The 20,617-nt window shown below is 55.0% G+C and overlaps 1 protein-coding gene across 3 annotated transcripts in view; it reads right to left on the reverse strand.

The window, feature by feature from the left end:
- The window catches only part of COL5A1 (collagen type V alpha 1 chain), a 168,470-nt gene that overhangs the window by 125,998 nt on the left and 21,855 nt on the right, over positions 1-20,617 (reverse strand). For all 3 annotated transcript variants that reach the window (XM_014863321.3, XM_070518413.1, XM_070518414.1), the window contains exon 2: positions 2,662-2,829. In XM_014863321.3, the coding sequence (XP_014718807.3) occupies positions 2,662-2,829 (168 nt within the window). The remainder of the gene's footprint in view (positions 1-2,661; positions 2,830-20,617) is intronic.

A 20,617-nucleotide genomic window follows, 5' to 3' on the forward strand; every position in this document is an offset into this window, starting at 1 on the left:
CCCTCTTAGAATCAGGGCGGAGTGCCAGTCGCCGTCTTGCTAGAAAGTGCAGAGAACACAAACTGCTCATCTTCGCCTCATGGAAGGGCAGGATTCCTCGGGAGAGCCTCAAGCCATGGCGCCTCGATTGTCCAGTCAAGAGAAGGGAGACCACAGGCCACTCCCGCAAAGCTGCAGGATCAGCGAGCGGGGAGGCCAACGTGCGTGGACGCCAGAGGTTCACTCATGTCTGGCCTGGGCTGGGGACAGGCGGACACGTCCCCTCAAAGGTTCCCAAATACCTGCTCAACCTTGGCCACTGAGCACTCATGACCCAGGCCCGCTCAACCTGCGAAGGGGGCGCCTGCATCTTCAGGGACCCCAAGCAGCCCACTGGGCAGGAATCGGGGACCTTCTCCTTATGGGAATAAGTCACCTGCACATGGGCTTCCCTTCGAACCAAGAGACGTTTACAGATATCTGTGCTCAACTCAGGCCACCGTGCCCCCAGCCTTGCCGTGGCCACCTGACCACACCAGCCCTCCCTCGGCAGCTGCCCAGCAGACACGGGCACCTAAAACGCAGGCGGACACGGCCACTCCCTGGGAGACGGGCCTCAAAACAAAAATGATGACAGGCAGCGTGCTCATTCAGAGGTTTCCAAGAGACGGAGGAACAGAGAAGCCGTGTTGTGTCATCAGATCCAAGGCACACAGCGTCACGCTCCGCTGAGGAGCTCTAAGAATGTCCCCTGACAGCTGGCACTGACTCAACGCCTTGGGACCTGCAGAAAGGACTCCACAGAGACGCCCATTTAACTCACCCCACAGCAAGCTCGTTTTATTCAGCTTTAATGAGGTGATGGTTATATATGGACCCACGCTACGACATGAGCTAATTACGACCAGAAGGCCCTGTAAGAGCCATTTAAACTCTTTGTCCAATCAAGGTACTAACTTGAGAGCTTGGGAAGAACGTGGGCTTATAAACAATTCCCTACCTTACTGCTCAGGAACCCATCCCAGACCTCCAATAACGAGCCTGCATTCTGACAGCCTACGCTTTCTTGCCACAGGGTAATGAGAGGGGAAAGAGGATACAAGGACCCGAATTCCAGCGAGTCTGCTGTGCCAATGACCCTGAATTGGGTGACAGAGATCAGACTAAACTAAATGTCAGCAACTGACTACCGATTCCCTCCAAGGTAGGACTCCTGATTTCCAAGCACGGCCTTTGAATGTGACGACACTATGCACACGTGGTACGGTGGGCATTTATTCTAGCGCACAGGGTCACCAAGCTCTTGAGCAGTCAGCTCCCTCAAGTCTTTCCCTGGACCCCGCCCCCCAGAATCTCTACGACAGGAATTCTAAACCGGGGACATGGGGAGAAGCAGGCGACTTCTGGACAAGATGCAAGTGAGCATCCAGTGGTGATTCTAAAAGATACATCCATCGCAAAGGCTGAGGAAGGCTCCTCTGGATGCCTGGGGAGTAAACCCCACGTGGGAGTGAAGCAGGGAGCCCCGCAGCGAGCTCCGTCTGTGAGGGCGAGTCAGACGCTCTTGAGGCTGGGCATCTGCCACCCAGGGGGACTCGGCCCCCAAAAGTGGGCTCCTTAAGAGACCTTGCAGGTACTCGGTGCCTCTGAGCGATCTCATCAGCCCAAAATGATGTTCCTGACATGATGTGACCCCACCTCTCTCAGAGACGAACTTTTACAAGTCCCGATGGGTTTCAAGGAAGGCTGGGAAACAGCTGGGGTGAAGCACAGAGCTATGGGTGGAAGGTCAGAGGAAGCAGAAATGCAGCCCCTGAGAGTGTGTCCTTCGGGGACACAGGGGGCCCGTGGGAGAACAGAGACGCCAGAACTTGTCAAAAGATTGCCCAACTCTGGGTTCAATGTCAGGGTCACATCCGGGTCACCAAAAGGATGGTGCACGGTCTTCTTCTAATAATCACAAAACAATCCTGAGGTGAGTTCACCTGCCCACGGGCCCCTGGTCCCTTTCTGATCTGAATCACAACGAGGAGCTCATTTAAGACAGAGGGGAGGTTATCAATCGTGGGCGTATTTATGCCCATCCAGATAAGCCCAGAGGGTGGGAGGAGGGGGTGTCATGTCCTACCCCAGGGCCAGGTGACAGGGACAATGTGGATGCTGCATCTTAGCAGCTAACGTCGCTTCCCACTCTGGGTACGTGATTAAAAGCAGAGATGTGGCGCCTGGCAATTGATTCTGATCGTGTGCCTGCGCTCTCTAGCTGGGAGCTATGATGTTTGATTCATGCGTCTCTTAATGTCACTGCCCTCAATTAAGCTTCTCTCCGGAAGCCCTTCCTTTCCCGTGACCCTGAGATTTCTCTTAACCTTGTCACCAGGGAACCATCCATCTCCCTGTTGCATTTGGAGTCCTGGCAGCCTGTCTACAGCTGGAGATACACCTGCCTGCAGAATCGATGGGAACAGATGAGCCTCACGCACCCGACTTTGGTGGTGGATGGTGATGGCTGCTGGGGTTGTGTTTGCACTATAATGAGATCAAACCGGGCTCATTAGCCGGGCTTCCTGGAACACCGAGGCTGCTTCCCCACCACGCAGGCTTCCGGCTCTGCTCCCCGGCTGGAGGCAGGAGGGTGGAGCCGTACGCACCATCCAGAACACACACACGGACATCTCTTACCAGGGTACAGCTGCTTGGTGGGTGCACTGAGCTGAGCATCTTTTGTGACCCTGTAGGCAACATCCGGGCCTTTGGAAGATCGTCTCGTTGCACAGAAACCTGTCGTCTTTGTTATTCCATCAGGCAAGTTGTGAAAATCTAGAACCTTCAGGAGATCTGCTGGCTGAGCTGAAACGACAAAGAGGAGGTGCGCGGTTAGCCCCAGAGAGGAGAGCAGTAGCGCTCAGCCCAGGCCCGCCTTCTTGGGAGCACGCCGGAGGGTTCACAAGAATTGGAAACCAACCCCTCGCCTCTTCCCCCCACCCGCACCATGGCCAATTTCTGACACTGGGAAGATGCTGAGGACCCGCTCAGGAAACCAGGTGCCCGGCGGAGGAGGGGTGGACCACTTTGGAGAAACGCACACATGTAGTTCAGCAGAACCACACTCCGGTCCCAGATCCTGCAAGTAGCCACACGCCAGGGGCAAACCCTCGCTTGCCCCGCCTGACAGCCTCCCGTCCTGAGTCTGCACTCACGCTGCTCCTTCACTCCCAAGTCCTCAACCAGCAAGAGCTGGACAACCCCCGGGCTCCTGGACACGCCTTCTCATCAGTGTTCCAGGAACACCTGCCCCGGACCGAAGCTGCAAGGCAGTGGGAGACCCCGTGGCTGACGGACGCAGCCTCACAGAGGGCGGGCTCAGGAAGCAGGATCGAGGGACAGCTGGTGAAGTCTGTTACGCAGCTTCCCGAGTTCAGGCACCGCTACGAAGGAGAAGGGCGGGACGCTGCTGGCACACTCTGTCCCCCACCGCTATCCGATCAAAATGTGATTTTCCTGTAACCGTTCACAGCAAACACCCAGTTTCCATTTGCCCCCAGAAGACCCATGCCTTCAGGGCAAGACAGTGTAGAGCCAAGGACAAGGAGGAGGAGGTCCCTGCATGCCTTCTGGAAAGTTCCTGACCCCCCATCCAGGGGCTCCGCAGAGAAGGGCAGCTGCGCCTGAGGGCAGGGGAGAAGCTGGCGTTCCGACTGAAGCCGGGGTATTCACTGGAGGCCTCGGCCGCCCCCCAAACGCAAAGGATGGCGCCATGTGCCCATGACTCCCTCCCTCACATCATGAGGACCCCAGACCCCCAGGCTGTGATGACCGCAGGCTTGGGATCCGCCTGCCTGTCCTAAACAAGGCCAGTTTCGTGTGGAAAGTTCAGCTCGTGTTACTACAAACAGGAGGCCCCTGGGAGGCCAGGCAGAGACAATAAACTCAAACCTGGAGTCAAAGTGACAAGAGCCAAAGCACGGAGCTGGGGGCTGCCCGGGGGCCCCCCGAACCCAGCGGCCAGCATCCGCCTGCACGCACGGGTGTGGGTGGGGCTAGCTACGGACACTTTGCTGCGGCACATGGGCCCTATGTGGCCAGAGCACAACACCGCCCTGTCCCAGGTGGTTGGTTCAGGGGTGGGCATGTGACCGGGCCAGGCCACGAAGCTCCATCCTGGGGCTTTTTCCTTTGGGAAAGAGGAATCGTCTCTGCTCTGCTGGCTCCACAGTCCACAGCATGGGCTACGAAGCTGGAGCCACGGGCAGCCGTCCCCCAGGGCTGTGGGGAGCACCTGTCTGGGAATCTGAGAGACAGACTCGGGCCACACCGGGCTCCTGCATCAAGCTGTGCCTAAAGGCGGCTCACCTACATGAGCCAGTAAGTGTCCTTATGCTCATGGCAATTTGGGTCAGATTCTGACACCTGCTACTACAAAGCCAGCGGCCACGGCTGGGTGCACCCAGGATGGACGCAAGCTGGCCCTTGCGTCTCCGGCCCTCCTTGACTATTCAGGTTCCCGGCTCGTCGGCCTCGCTCCCCAGAGGGGTTATTAAATGCCTGGGACTCAGAGGCAAAGTCCCACTTTTTTCACAAGGGCGGGAGGTTTGGAGGCTGGCTTCCCCTTGGCTGGTTTCCGAGGACTCCTGCAGCCAGCTCCTGCACCTGGAGCCCAACGGAACCATCAGACAGGAGAGGGCGGGGGCCCAGGGGGCCGTGTGGCCTCACTGCCTATCCAGCAAGCTCCTAACAAGAGAACCACCCAGACAAGGTGCCGTCCAGGGCAGGCCCAGAGGGGAGCAGATGCCGGGCCAGGGCGTCCAGGGCAGGCCACATGGACGGCGCCAGGGGGAGGTGCCGACGGTGCCCTGTGGCCACCCTGCCGCAGTGAGATGGGAGTGAGGGCAAGACAGCAGCCTAGGCCAGGCTCCGAGGAGAAAGGGGCTGGAGAGAAGGGACGCTGCTCTTCTCCATCATGAAGTGCGCGCCCCCCCCAAGAGTTTCCTGCAAGGCGCCCTACTATGCAGCTTCCAGATCTCTGAGACCCCTGCCTCCAGCGGGGCCATTTCTACAGCTCGGCTCCACTGCAGTCCTCTGTCACTTTAATCGAGGGACCGGAAACATGAGGGACGAGGATCTCTCACCTCTGCAGGGACATGATCAGGACCGGCAATTGGAGGGGCAGCGTGGGGACCCAGGGCACTCTCTGTCCAGGCTGGCCTCTGCCCACGTACAGAGTCGCTGCCTCCCATGGTCTCTGATGTTCCTGAGCGGCTCTCAGCTCCTACCCACAGCCCGGCCCCCGAGAGCTGTGGCACCCCTGAAGCCCTCGGCACCGGCGACCCCTCCCACCCAGCCCCCACAGCCCTCGCTGGACGCTTGTGTACTTGACCTCAGAAGCAGAGCCAGGCGCAGGTGCCCGGCACAGCCCCAGGCCTGGACTCGGCTGTGGGAAGACATGGCCGTGCCAGCCGCCAGCTCACCTGCCACAGTGACACAGCGCCGAGCGCTGGCTCATCTCTGAGATTCGGCTCCAAGATCGGCAGTGGCCAGGGGACGGATCAAAGATCCCGGCTGCGGTTTCTGGGACTCACACGCCAAGGACCCGTGGTGCCCCTCCCGGCTGCGCGGGCCTGCAGAGCTGTTTTCTCGATTGCTGACCCAGAGAGCTGTTTCCCAGGAATCTTCGGAGACATGTTTATAGATCGCTGTTGCAACAAGTTGAAAAGGCCACCAGACCTTTCCAGGCCCAACGCCACCTGCCCCACCAGCCAGGAGCTCCCTGTGCCAGAGCTAAAAAAAATCTATTTTCAAGTTTTATAAAAGGTGTGGCAAGGGCCTGGGAGGATCAGCCAGGAAGGACTCCTGTGGACTCTCCTTCTCGTCCACATGGAGCCCTCCCTCCAAAAACACTTCCCTGAGAAACCGGGACTCAGTTTCGCCATCAGGATGAGAATGTCACTGGGAGACAGCACCAGCTTTGGGGACAGGTGGGTGGGTTTGAGCCCAGCGTCAGCCCACCAGGGAGAAGATCTTGGGGTCACTTCCTCCCTGAGGCCAGTGAGAGAAGCTACCACAGTGAAGAACGCCCCCAGCCCAGTTCCAGGCCCCTCGGAGCTCCACAAACAGCTTGCCCTTCTCGCTCTCTCCTCCTTGAGGGCCGAGCTGGGAATATCCCATGGGCTCCCTCGGGGCTCACAGTGCATCCCAGCGGCTCAGCGAAAACAGCAAAGGAATTGACTGTGAGGCCTCCGCACCCAACCAGGGGCCAGTCTTTGTGCCTGAGAACGACCGGTGATGGGGACAAGGGCACTCCAAAGCCTGGCTGCTTCACGTCACCCTAGCTGTGATGGGCATCACCCATGGCGTGGGAGCAGAGGCCCCGGCGCAGTGGGCACCCCACCTCGGCTCATGCAGGCTCCGGCCCACCCTCCTTTCTGGGTTTTCTGGTGCCTTCCTGTCCCGCAGAGCCTGGGGAATGGAGAACAACTTTCCCAGATCCCCTTTCGGAAAGGGCTCGGGATACAAATTAGGTTCTGCCACTCAGAGTCTCCCGGAGCTGGGATATGAGAGGGAGGGTCTGGTCCACCCTGCAGGGTCCGAGACCAGCGTCATGGGGACCCGGCAGCATTCACAGCAGTGGCTTCTTGAAGTCTGGGTGGCAGCTCACTATGGGTGGCACCACCGTGAGTGGGGAGCCTCGTGACCCCCCACTCCAGACCTGGAATAAGGCAGCCCACATCACCTGGAGCCCTCATTTCACGCTGCTGGACACGAGGCACCAGGGTACCCCTCAGACTGGCTGCCGTGCACAGCACGCCGGGCACTCATGGCCAGACCAGCAGCTGCTTCATGCACCCCAGCGTGGGGACCCAGAGATGGTGGGGCTGAGACCACGCCGGTGAGCCTCAAGGATGTGGCACACAGCCCCGTGAGAAGGACCAACCTCAGCAGCCAGCCTGCCTGTGACCAGCCGGGCAGCTTCCCTGTGCTTCCCTCCCCGGGGCCAGCAGAGCTCTTGGGGTGGGCTCAGGCACCCAGCACCCACGAGAGCCATGGATGGAAAGAGCCGGCTGCACTTAGCAGGAATTTAAATTGGTTCCTCGTGGAACGCAAGCAGCTCTGGACACCCCTCCTCGGTGGTGCTCAGAACAAGGAAGAGGTGACAGTGGCCAAGCGCCCGTCTGCCTGACTTGAGGGCCCATCCCGGGCCCACACCCTTGCTTTGCACCTGGAACTCCTCATGGAGAACACTTCTCTGCACGGCCTGCTTCCAGGAGGGGAACAGAGGAGGGCCTGTGGTCCCCACGTGCATTAGAAAGGATGCTGGTCAGGACCCAATCAGCATACTCCCACCAGCTACTGCCGAGCCACCGTCCTGCCAGCCCCAGGACAGGGGAATGCACAGGGAGGGGGCCCTCCCCAAGTGCTGATGCCAGCGCCTCCTCCCCCCGCCCTCCCCAGCCCTCAGGGCCTGGTGCAGGGGTCCAGGGACGGGGTGCTTCAGGACAGATGTCTCAGCTGAACAAACCCAGCTGAGCGCCAAGGCCTCGTGGTAGGGGTGCACTTTCCAGGTTTAGTTACTCAGCCCCAGGTCCCAGCAGGAATTGACGGAGAAGGGATACAAAACAGCAGCAGGAGGCGGGCGGAGCCACTCGTGTGGGTGGGGCTTAGTCATCAGCTGTGCCCAGAGCCGCACTGGTGCAGGAGCCTGAATATACAGGGCACCCAGCCACGTTTGTTGAATGACTGAGTGAGTGAACCTACAGCACTTACATACGACAAGCAGGGGCAAGGAGGAAAATGACATCTGAGTACTGAGTCCTGCTGCTATTTCTGTGAATAAAAGCACCACCTCACCTTGGCACCCTGCCTTACGGGCACCGTGTCACAGTGGCCTCACTCGGAGCACTGCAAGCTGCCACTCCATCCGCACAGGAAGGCCCTGAGGCAGTCACGCCTCCTGTACGAGGGCGGCCAGGGCTTGTGCCTGGGCTTTTGCTGGAATTCCACTCCTCTTTTGCTTTTCTCTAAATAAGCGACGCATGTTCCTCACCACTTGCTATCAGTAGAGAGTGCCTTTGAAGTCCAGGCCCCATGTCCGTGCCAGATGGCGTGCTGGGTCATTGTTCCCTCCGTCCCCATGGCACGGGTCAGGAGGTTCATCAGAATCTGCTCTCTCGGTCTCAAATCCATCACATGTCTTGGATTCCACCAGGTCCCTCAGGACTGGAGTCCCAGTGGGAGGCGAGCTCTCTCTCCATCCCCCCAAGTCCAGGTGGCCCCCTAAGCCGGAGCAGTGCCCAAGGCTGCTCTACCATCAAGAGGTGCTTCTCATGGTGCCGTTTCATCTACCTGCCAGATCTCCAGGCCCCGGGTCCTTTCCCAAATAGGAGGATTCTGCCAGACCCCAGCCACACGGAGGGACGAGGTGAAGCACTAACATCCCCTTTATCTCTCTAGAGGGTGACTGTCACCCTGTCCCTCCATAGTGGCTGACTCTCCCCACGGTCAACTGCACAGCCCCTGTCCACACGCTGCCTTCACCACTAAAGGGAGGCCGTGGCTCTCTTAACACACGCTCAGGAGCCCGGGGCCAGGCAGCACTGCTGGGTAAGCTGAGTCCGCAGGAAAGATGCTGAGCCCTCCTGCGGGCACGTGGTCACCATGTCGGGATCCCCACGCCTCCCCAGCACTAGCGCTCCACGGCCCGTCCTCCAAAGGTCACAGCCCGACACTTACAGCCCCCAGCCCTCCAGGGCCCAGCCCAGGGCCAGCCCTGCCCAGTGTCCGTGGCTGCAGAGGGAGCCAGAAGAACCCGAGGGAACGAGCCAACGGCGGGGGCGGGGGGCCAGAGGAGCTCTTAGCCCCCGCAAAGTCAACATCATTATCTTCAAGAGAAAATGTTAAGAGCCCTCTAAATAGCCACCAAGGTTGAAGTCCTCAAAATTCTCAGGACTAATTTTAGAGCCAGAAGGGGTCATAAGTAACATCAAGGCTAATGACCTTTATTCTGAAAGAGGAAATGGACAGAGAAGGGGAGTGACCATCTCAAGGTCACACAGTGAGCTAGTGCAGAGCTGGGACTGCAGCGGAGCCATCCTCAGCTTCTGATCCACCCCAATCCTGAACGTCCCTCCACCTTGGCACAGGTAGACGAAAGACGGAGCTAATGACAGGATGCCTACTGCAGCAGGGTATCCGATCTCGCTGTTCCCATCGCGTTTGTGGTTCTCTAAGTACAAAAACACAGGCTTCCCTGGGCTGTGGACCTCAGGAGGGCAGAGGCCCAGGGCCCACAGGGTCCTGGACCCTACAGACACTCATGGAAACTGTCCCGAACTCTGCGTTTCCCATTGCCCTAGAGCACCCAGCATGGGCCACCCGTGGAAGGCACCTGCTCTTACTGCCATCCTTCCTAGTTCCTGTGTGACACTTCCTGGAAACAAGAAGATCCATGGCTCAGGCAGGATGGAGGGCAGGGCCAGCAAGGGGGGCTCCCTCCCCGGTGGCTGAGGCCCCTCTGCACCAGCCAGCCCTGCAGGGCGCGGGCGCCATCCGCGAGGTCAGCCCAGCAGGTTGGAAAACAAACAGGCCTTCTCAGAGGCTGCAATTGAAATTCTTCTTCAATGACCAAACTATGGGAACAAAGCAGAGAGGCCAGGGAGGAAAATGTGCTGAGGGCCTCGGGCAGGCCAGGCAGTGGGTGGCAGGTGGGCGGGGAGCCATCCCAGGAGCCAGGAGCCGCAGAAGGTCTTCCCCCTCCCGCCTCGGGCTTACCCCGGGGCTGTCATGGGGGCACAGACCTGAACTCGCTGAGCGCTGGGGGCCTGTGGCCAGGCTCACTGCCACATTGGGAAAACGGGGTCCCCTGTGCCCCTAAAAACACCCCCAACCCTCTTCAGTGGCATCCATCCCCCAGAACTTGCAACTCCTCTGCCGACAGCAAGGCCCCACCCTCACCCTCCCCCTGCCCCAGTCCTGCCCAGGGGACCCCGCCCTCCCCGGCCATCCCCTCACCAATGCCAGGGCGTTACATGGTCCATGGGAAGAGTGCCCCTGGAACTGTGCAGTGCATAGCGCAACTGCCGCGCTCAAGGCCCCAGGGACACACCACGAGGCCTTAGCACCCTGGGCCCCACTCAGGCATGGTGTAGCAGAGACCACTGGTTTTGGAGCTGGACAGGGCTGGACTCGAGCCTGGCTCTGCCCACCGTGCGCTGAGGGCCACACACAGACATGGAGGAGAGTGGCCTGCCTGGCCTCGCCCCCCCGCCACACACACGCAAATTCCACCTGCCTCTCTCCGTCAACCCTGCCCACCTGTCCCCCTCTGCCATTTCATGGGAATGAGGAACTGCCACCGCCGAGCCCAGCTTAAGGCCTGGGGACGCTCAGCAACTCTGGGCTTTGTCAGGTGCTTTTGGCCCATTTTTCAGTTTCTAGAGAAGAGCTGAGAACCCACCACCATGGCTTCCTGGTGGATGTTTTCACTGAAGGAGACAGCCTCGGGTTCTTACCACATTTGTTAGTACGCGGTTGTGTGTGCAAATCATTTATGTAGCATCTGTCTCCTTGACCGCACAGCCAACGCCCCCGGGGCAGGCCCGCCTGACTGGGCCACAGCCACATGCCCTGGGGCACTGGGAAGACCCCCCGCCCTCCGTTAGGAGACCCATGGCCCTGGGCGCAGTGGGTCCCATCTGGAGCCTCCCTGTCACTCTGTGAAAGGGACCCAGTGCAGGAGCAGCCCGTACCAGGATGGTGGCCGACACAGGTGCAGGGCGCAGCCTGGCATGTGGCCGCATCAGCTCACCTGTGCCCAGCCTGAGATCTGACCAGCAGACAGCACCGGGCACCTCCCCAGGGCCCCCACAGCCACCCCCACAGGGTTGGGAGAGGAGGGTGGGGACGCCGGGGTGCACACTGTGGTCCCAGCAATTGTACCCTCCATGAGAAAACAAGGAGGCCCAGAGACGGAAAGAAGAATGGTTTAATCCTGCTCCTCATCGTGACATCGGGGTGGCGTTTTAAGGGTGCCTTGTAGTCAAGGTGAGGGGAAGAACGAGCTAGGAATTGGGTAGAAAGCCTGAAAGGTATTTCAGACAGTGCAAAGCACAGAGCTGGCCTCCCAGCCCAGCCTCGGCTGCCCCTGGCCTGCAGAAAGCCCAGAGCTCTGTTTCACAAGCAGGAATGCCCGCAGAGAAGACACACCCTCCGCCAGCAGGCGAGAAACGCTGACCACTCTGTCCCCACTCCATTCTCTGGGCCCAGAAGTCCCAGGGCGGCAGGCTCTGCCTCGGGAAACGCAGGCATTTCAGTGGCTGCCCAGTTAACAGGGCACTTAGCGCCAGCTCCTTCCCCGGCCCCTGCCAGCCCTCTCCTGCCAACTTTGTTTTGTTCACACTGCCCTTGTCTTTGCCCTGGAGGGTGCGAGTCCCATTGGATCACTCCAGCTGTCGTCACAGCAACACGGCAGGAAACGGGGATCTCTGTCACCGTTCACAGGAGTGAACATCAGTTAGGGGGTGACGACAGCCAGGGTGCAAGCAGGCTCTGGAAAGGCCACAGGAGAGCAGCACGTGGAGAGAGACAGGCGCGGCCAGGAACGCAAGCAGCTTAACCGAGCTGGCACCACTGATAGCCCTGCCCCAAGGGATCTCCCAACAGATGACACTGGGGCTGCAAGCTAGTGCAACAAGCCTACATGGGGTGCAGCTGAGGCCCAAGCACCCACTGTGTGTCTACATGCCCTGGGGGGGCAGCTGAGCACCCACTGTGTGCCTACACACTCTGGGGGGCAGCTGAGGCCCTGAGCACCCACTGTGTGCCTACATACTCTGGGGGGGCAGCTGAGGCCCCTGAGCACCCACTGTGTGCCTACACGACCTGGGGGGGGCAGCTGAGGTCCTGAGCACCCACTGTGTGCCCACACACCCTGGGGGGGGGGGTGCCGCTGAGGCCCTGAGTACCCACTGTGTGCCTACGTGACCTGGGGGGGGGGGCAGCTGAGGCCCCTGAGTACCCACTGTGTGCTTACACGCCCTGGCAGCTCACAGAGTAGGCACCTTCCTTTGTAGATAAGGAATGGGCTGAGGGAGGTTAAGTCAGTCTCCAAGGTCCTAGTGACATTCAACAGCGGTTTCGCCCCAAGGTCTTCCTTCTGTCCCTTAGACTATGAGGCAGAGTGACGGCAGAATGCTTCCCACACGCCACCAGACAAACGGCCGCAGAGCTCACTCTGCTTACAGGGAGGGACTAGCAGAGAGAGCGGGAGCAGTGACAAAGGCAAAGCGAGATTCATTCCAGGGAAGAGCAGAACTGTTCTTGACGTTAAGGACCTGGGGAAGGCCTTGGGAGGAGAAAAGATCCCCAGCATGTGAGCTATAAGGACTAGAGAGAATCTGACAGCCCCGGGCTAACGGAAGAATGACAGGTCAGAAGATGCCTCTCCTGTCACACTTTCTACAACATCAGAATACTGTTGTGAACACTGACTGAGAAAGCACCCAGAGATACGGTCCTCTGGTTTTCACCGTCTCTTCACAAAGCGCCACACAGGGTACTCAGTAAACCCTCGTGGAAGGATGGACACAAGGGCACATGGATGAAGGAAATGGAAGAACGGAGAGTCGGATGGGTGGATGGGTGGATGGATGGATGGATGGATGGACAGAAGGATGAATGCACGATCAGAAAGATGGATGGATGGAGGAAAGGACGGAAGGATAGATGATTAATGGAAGGAGGACAAAAAGGAAGGATGAATGAAGAAGGACTTCGTGGATGGACGGATGGACAAGTGAGTGAAGGAAGGAAGGAATGCCATCATCTTGAAGACTCATTTGATGAACTTTAATTTCTCAAAGATTTAGACACCAACCATTCACCTGACCACCTCCCTGGCCTGGGTGGCCTCGCTCTTCCTTTTGGACCAGAGAGTGAAATCCTATGCTCCATGCGTGTCCTATTCCATGGCAACCGCCTCCTCGAGCAGAGGCCAACTGCCCCCTGGCTCAGCACCTCTGAGGGGGGCCTGCCTGGGGGTAACCGGTGGCGTGCACTCAGCGGCTCAGATGCTCTTGGTGCTCCACACCCCGCTGGGGAGTGAGGGAGTTGAGGATGGACCACAGAGAGGACTTGCTGCCCAGCCCTCACCACCAGCAGGGGCCTGGGGAAAGGTGCCAGTGGCCCCATCCCGACTCCCAGATCTGGGGGTTGGGAAGCAGCGTCCATCATCCCACGCCTCATCCTTGCCCAGCCCGATGGCTTGCCTTTCCTGGCCAGAAAGTCAAGAGCTCTGAGAAGCTTTGGCAGACGGTGTCACTGGTGGGAGATTTTACAGTGACGTTTCAGCTGCGGGGGCTGGGAGGGCGCCACCCTACTAAGAACACAACGTCACTAGGGAGGGTCTGCAGTGGGAGACAACTCTCTCGTCTACAGGGTCAAGGTGCGACAGGTCTGAGACTTGCTCCCCCGGGGCTGTGACCACCCATCTTCCACCTCTCGCTGAGGTTGACCTGAAGGTCTGGACACCTGGCGCCTGCCCCTCACCCCTACACCCAGACTGCGGCCAAACGCAGGCCAGGTGCCCTTGGAGGGCTCACACACATGTATGTGCCACCACCCAGCCTGAGGACGCCTACAGTCCAGCCTAGCAGCCCCTCCAAATGAGCAGATGACCCTCAAAACGCACACACTGTTACTTGAAAGCAAGTCACGCCACCCACGGTGACTCACATGAGGGACAGGTTGACATGGGCAGAGCACACAGGAAGGAGTCCTGCAGAGAAGTGGAGAGAAAGACAGGGCATCGGGAGCTTACAGAAGCCCCACTGGGTTGTCTGGGGCCATATAAGGAACATTCCAGGCTCAGGTAATCCACCCACCCAACAGTGCAGCTTGAGGACGTCCCGGTCTGGGTTGAGTCAGGCCACACAGAGGCTGCCACTGTCCCTATGACTACAGGTGCTAAAGACCAGACCAGGACTCTACACTGAGAACTGGGAGGAAACAGCACAGCTGAAGGACGAAGAAACCTTCTAACCCGCCCCGAAGAAATAAGCATTGTGTCCAGCTTCTCCCTGCATCCACTCAGCGCCTTCTTCCTCTCATTGGTCAATGCTGCTCTCCATCTGTCTTTACAGAAGCAAACGGGTATATATGGTCCTCTCCACCATCATTCCTCAAAGGCTTCTGAACAGAATAGAACATGATTGGACATTAATCCTGCAGCCAACTGCCAGGATGGCGTGCAGCAGAGGAGCTGGGCCGGGCTGTGCAGACACAGGTACTGCCTGCCTGCAGGAGCCGTGCCAGGAGCAGAGCCCGCAAGCATGATGGGAAACCAGACGATTAATCTCAGTTTCCTCGGAGGTAATTTATCTCCTTGTTCTGGAGGAAAGGGGCGGGGATGGCACCAGGCGCCAGATTCCACTCTGCGGGGTTGGCCGTGTTCGCACGGGCAGCTTCCGCATGGCCCCACCTGCTTCCAGGAGGCCCAGAGGGTGGGCTGGCGGCCATCAGGCCAGCTGGGGTCACACTGGCAGGCGGCCCTCTGCATCCAGGGCCTCACCCAGGCCCAGCACACCAGGGAGCTCAGGGGCTTGTGCTAAGTGGGGAGTGCAGCCATGACACAACTACAGAACTCGGCCAGCTTCAGGGCACACTCCAAAACGGCTTCTTGAAACGGACAGGCGGCGCCAGTCGCTCCGGCTGGCCTGAGCTGCTCTGGGGCTTTGTTCATCCAGCAATGTTCTCCTGAGCGCCTACTGTGTGTCAAGGACACAGTGAAGGTCCGCACCCCTTCTGGACTAACCCCCCGTCATTTCAGAGTCCAAGCGAGGCCCTGGCTGCACTGACCTGAGCACCTCCAGCGGGCAGGTCCCCCGGAGGAGCGTGAGCTTCCTGCACGTACTGATGGAGTCCTCAAGACTCCAAACTAAGCAGATTCACATGCTCGATGGAACCAGGCAAGCAGACCCCCAAACCAACAGCAGCTCCACCGCCATGGGCCCCGTCCTGCTGGGAAGGCAGGATAACAACGGGATCTGCCTCTCCTGGGAAGCTGTGAGTGGCAGCTGAAATGAGTGGCACTAATGACATCAGAGTCTCCGGCTCCGTCCTTCCCTGGAGAGTTCTTACGACAAGTCAAAGCGGCGCCCAAAGGGAGTCCTTCGCTTGATGAAGCTTGAGGAGATCAAGAGGCCTCGCCATAAATCGTGACAGGCCTCGACTTCCTCTGCGTCACCCCAGCACCCTGCTGCCTCCTGCCTATGCCATGTCCTCCCCCCACGCTGGACTGGCAAGAAGTGCTCCTAGGGATGCACCACTTCCCAGACAGACTGGGAGCTCCTTGAGAGAAGGGACAAGGGTGACCTTAATCAGAGCAGGAGGAGAGAGCTCGGCCAGAGCAGAAGCTCAGGACAGGGACCGAAGGAACCAAGGACTGAACAAACCAACCAACGAGCAAACGAAGGAAAGGCAGATTCAGCGGGCTCGCAGTAAGTGCCAGTGGGAGAGGAAACCTTTCTGAGAGGCAATTTTGCAGCATCCCAATTAGAATTTGCACACGCGCTGACCTGGCATCACCCCTTTAGGGCTGAGCCCTGCAGAAAGCCTCGTCTATGTGCAAGGACGTCCAAGGCGCTGTCATCTGTAATAGGGAAGAACTGGACACAAGGTAACTGCTCATCAGTGGGGAGCTGGTTAAAGACACAAAGCTGCGTCTCTGACATACTCTGCAGAGGCAGACAGGAAGTGCTCATCTCCATGGTCGGACACGGAAAGACAGCTGAGATGGCAAGCCACAGAGACATCTATAGAGCACTGGCCCTTTATGGTAAATAACAGAAGATCCCTGTGTGCTCTGAAACCACGTCATGTGAACGCACACACGAAAATGGCCAGAACAATGCCAGCCAAACGGGGAAGGGGTCACGTCTGGGAAGGGTCTGAGAACTGGGAGAAACATGACAGAGAATGTCGGCTCATCTCTCTCTCTCTCCCTCTACTTTTGAAAAATGTTGTAAATATATAGCCACATAAAACTTGCATAATTTTATGAATAAAAACAAAACACATTTTTTAAGTGTGGTGGTTTAAAAATGGCCACAAATTCTTTAACACAAGTGGCCATAGTTGGGGTGTCTATGTCCCCCCTTCCCTTGAATCAAGGTGGGCTCTGCAACTATGTGACCAGTAGAATGTGATGGAAGCAATGGTGCCAGCTCACGGATCTAGACTTTAGGAAACTGGGGTTCTACTTCCTGTGTCTCTTAGAAGACTCTTTCTTAGAACCAGACACCATGCCATGAGGAAGCCCAAGCAGGCCCTTGGAGGGTGCCATGTGAAGAGAAACCCAGGCCCCCAGCCAACAACCCCAGCCAAGCCCCCAGCCAACAGCCTCGGCTGAGCACCCAGCCAATAACCAGGACCAACTGGCCAGCCATATGGGAAAGCCACTTGGAAATGGATTGTGCCGATGCCATGGGAGCAAATGGCCCCTGCCACGCCCTGCCCCAAATGCAGATTCAGAAGCAAATGAAGACGGCTAAAGTAAAAGCTGGCTGTTTTCTTAAACGCTAAGTTTTGGGGTGGTTGTTATGCAGCAACAGAGAATGGCAACAAGAAGCAAGCAATAAACAGGGAGATACTTAACAGACATACATGTGACATATATGGTACATATTCAGGAAACTCTTATGACCAAAAAGGAGCAGGACAAACAAATTAATAATACTCAGTGTCACTCGTAGCTAGAGAAACGCAATTTAAATCAAGACTCCTTTGCCTCCCATCAAATCGGCAAAATATTGTTTTTACGTACCAAATTCTGGCAAGGAAGCGAAAGCTCGCTCGGTACAGAGGGTCTAAACTGACACCCTTCTAGGAGGCAATGTGACACCTGGGGCTGAAAGTCTTAAAAGCATTCATTCTACGGGAATTTGCCTCCAACACTGAGGTGGAAATAAGAATAAATACTTAAAGATGCCCACCACACCAAAAACTCTGAAAGAAAGCTAATGTTCCAACCTGGGGGGATGGAATATGCCATGGCGCATCTCTACACCAGAATGCTATACAGCCATCAATTTGTATTGAAAATTATATTAATATCAGTTAATGTTATTAACTAATTAATTAAGTGAGCATTAATATTAATAACAAAGGGATATGTAATCATGGGGAAATTGCTTATGAGTTTTTTAATTTTGAGTCAGGTTTTTGGAGGTATTGTTTACATACAGTAAAATTCACCCTTTGTAAGTCGACAGGTCAGTGAGTTTTGACAAACAGACAGGTCTGTAACCACCACCACAGTCAAGACAGAGGACATTTCCATCACCTCGGGAAGCTCCCTCTCCCCAGCTGCTGGCCTCTGACAACCACTGATCTTTTTTCTGTCCCCATGGTTTTGCCTTTTCTCGAATGCCATATAAATGGAATTCTATCATATATAGCCTTTTCTGCCTGCTCTTTTCACTTAACATAATGCTTTTGTACTCACGTTTTCCATGTATTCATTCCTTTTTTATTGCTGAGTAGTATTCCATCATAGGGACGCACCACAGTCTGTTCATCCATCTACCAGCTGATGGGCACTTGGGTTGTTTCAGGGTGAGGTGAGAAAGTGCCCTATGAACATTCACACCTATGTCTTTGTCTAAACACGTTTTCACTTCTCTTGGGCAAATACCTAGGAGTGGAATTGCTGGGTCCTATGATAAGTAGATGGTTAACCTTATAAAAACCTGCCAAACGGTTTTCCAAAGTAGCTGCACCACTTTGCGTTCCCACGAATAGCGTACAAGTTTTCCACGTCCTCGCCAACACTTGCGTGTATACTGGTAGCTCCTTGGTTTTAATTTGTGTTTCCCTGAAAACTAAAGCATCTTGCCATATGTACATTGGCCGTTCATACATCTTTTTGGTGAAATGTCTGTTCAACTCTTTTTCCCAGTTTTAAACTGATCATCTACTCTCTCCCTGTTGAGTTATAATATTCCTTTACACATGCGACATATGCGTTTATCACACGTGTGTTTTGCAAATATTTTATTCCAGTCTGTAGTTTATCTTTCTATTTTCTTAGTGGTGTCTTTTGAAGAGCAGACATTTTTAATTTGATGAAGTCCAATTTATTAATTTTTTTATGGTTCCTACTTTTTGTGTACTTTCTAAGAAATTTTTGTCTGACTCAAGGTCATAAAAAGGGTTTTCTTTTTCTTGTTTTATTACTTACAGTTTTAAATCTTAGCTTTAGTCTATGATCCATCCTAACTTTTATGCATGATTTGAAGTAAGGGTCCAGGTTTATTTTTTTGCAAATGGATGTCTAGTTGTCCCGGCACCATTGTTGATAAAGACTGCACTTTCACCACTGAATTATCTTGGCACCACTGTCAAACATCAAGTGATCATATATGCGTGTGAGTCCCTTTAAGGACTCCCGTCTGTCCCCTTGGTCTAGACGCCCGTCTTTAAGTCAACACCACAATGCCTTGACCAACCTAGCTCTGTAGTTAAGTTCTAAAAGCACATTGCATAAGCCTTCCAATATTCTTCTTTTTCAAAATTGGTTGAGTTATTTTAGGTTCTTTGCATTTCCATATAGATTTCAAAATTCTCTTGTCAACGTCTATATTAAAAGCAAAAAAAGCCTGCTGCAATTTTAATTGGCATCGCACTGAATCTGTTGATCAATTTTGGGGAAAACAATATCTTAACAATACAAAGTCTCCTTGCCCATGAGAATGGTGGTATATTCTCCATTTCGTTAGATCTTCCTTAATATCTCTAAGAGACATTTTGTAATTTTTCAGTGTGTGGGTATTTCGCTAAACATATCTCTAAGTATTTTATATTTTTGATGATAGGGTAACGGCTTCTTAAATTTCTATTTCCAATTGCTCATGTGACCATCTAGAAACACAGTTGAATTTTGCGTATTGACTTTGACTCCTGTGACCACACTAAACTTACTTATTAGTTCTAGAAGCTTTTTTTGCAAATTCCTTAGAATTTTTAACATGATAATCATGTGGTCTGCAAATAAAGACAGTTTTAATTCTTCCTTTCCAGTCTACATGCCTTCTATTTCCTGTTCTTGCCTTATTGCAAAGGCTAGGATCGCCAGACCATGTTGAACAGGAGTGTGAGAGCAGACACCCTGGCCTTGCTCCCCGTCTTGGGGGGAAAGCTTTCAGGATGTACATTTTACATAGACGTCCTTTATCGGACTGAGGATGTTCCCTTTTACTCCTAGTTTCCTGAGATTTACTCATCTTATTTTAAGTTTAAAACTATTACAAAGTAGCATATGATCCCTATTTTGTAAATACAGACATAGAACAGATACTGGAAAATAAAGACATCAAAATGTTCAATTAGTAATTTATTTGGCTGCACTAAATAGAAATCATCGGCATCATACTTTAGACAAATAAGGGATTATGATTAACTTTTATTCCATTCTTTATACTTTTTAGTAGCTTTTAACATTTCTATGATGTCCATGTATTGCTCTTATAACAAATTAATGGGATAATAAATGCCAGTTAATGTCCAGCAGGAAATAGCACTACACAATTAAATCACTGTCCTCTCTCCATGTCTACCTAAAACTGTGAGACAGTCACAGATCTTTTGGCCTTCGTCCTGAAAGCAGGCAATTTTTAACTGCTCTTTACAAAACAAAACGGCGTTTGGACTTCCCAGGAATGCCTACATGTCCCAGTCTGACATTGGAAGTGGGCCACCCAACACCATGAGTCCTCACAGGGCCCCTTGGGAAGGCCCACGTCCGGTTCACCCTTGCCCTTTCGGACTGAAATGTGGACAAAAGGCACATGTGTCTGCTGGTGCATTGTTCCTCCAGCACTGGCATCGGGCAGTATTTGCCTTGAAATTCTCATTAGAAAAGACAGCTTTAGAAAAGGACAGGAACTGGCCCCTAGAGATGTCTAATACCTATAAGTGTCACCAAGTAAACAACATGATAGATAAAGCTAAAAGGAATATTTCCTGTTACAAATTAAGGCCAGTCTTCCCCATCAACCCCTCCACACACCCACCCAGCACGTGGCTCCTCCCAGGGCCCCAGAGGGAGCTGCTTTCGGAGCGGAGGCCGCGGCACGATTCTGGGGGACTTTCGTGCGTTCTATGTCTTCGTCTCTGAAATGATTTTATTCAGTTATGTGACTCCAGTAAAGACTATTGCACGGGTCACTCTGACCTTTGGAGGGACAGGTTACATGACTTCCCCCAGCACCTGGAGGCATTTTTCAATTACTAGAGCTATGCAAGTCTTCAGAACACCCCAACTATGACTCAAGACCAGCTACGTGGACACTGAATGCACACATAACTGTGCAATGACCATAGACACTCCCCCAAAGGATGCAGCACAAACCAGCGGCACAACTTGGAACCGACGTTCCCCAGTCATCACTCACGGGTCTACGCCGCCAGTCCCGGCTGACTTCCCTAGACCCCACACTCGGTGGGTTAATGAAGTCAAGTTTCACAGTCTCCCCGGGGGTGGACAGCTGCCGGCTCCCCAGGGTTCACAGCCACAGGCTCAGAAAGCTCGGTCAGCCCTCTTAGAAGTGGGTAAAGTCCAAGGAACCCATCTCACTACTGGGAGGGAGCT

The sequence above is a fragment of the Equus asinus genome, chromosome 10, assembly GCF_041296235.1.
Source record: "Equus asinus isolate D_3611 breed Donkey chromosome 10, EquAss-T2T_v2, whole genome shotgun sequence".
NCBI lineage: Eukaryota > Metazoa > Chordata > Mammalia > Perissodactyla > Equidae > Equus > Equus asinus.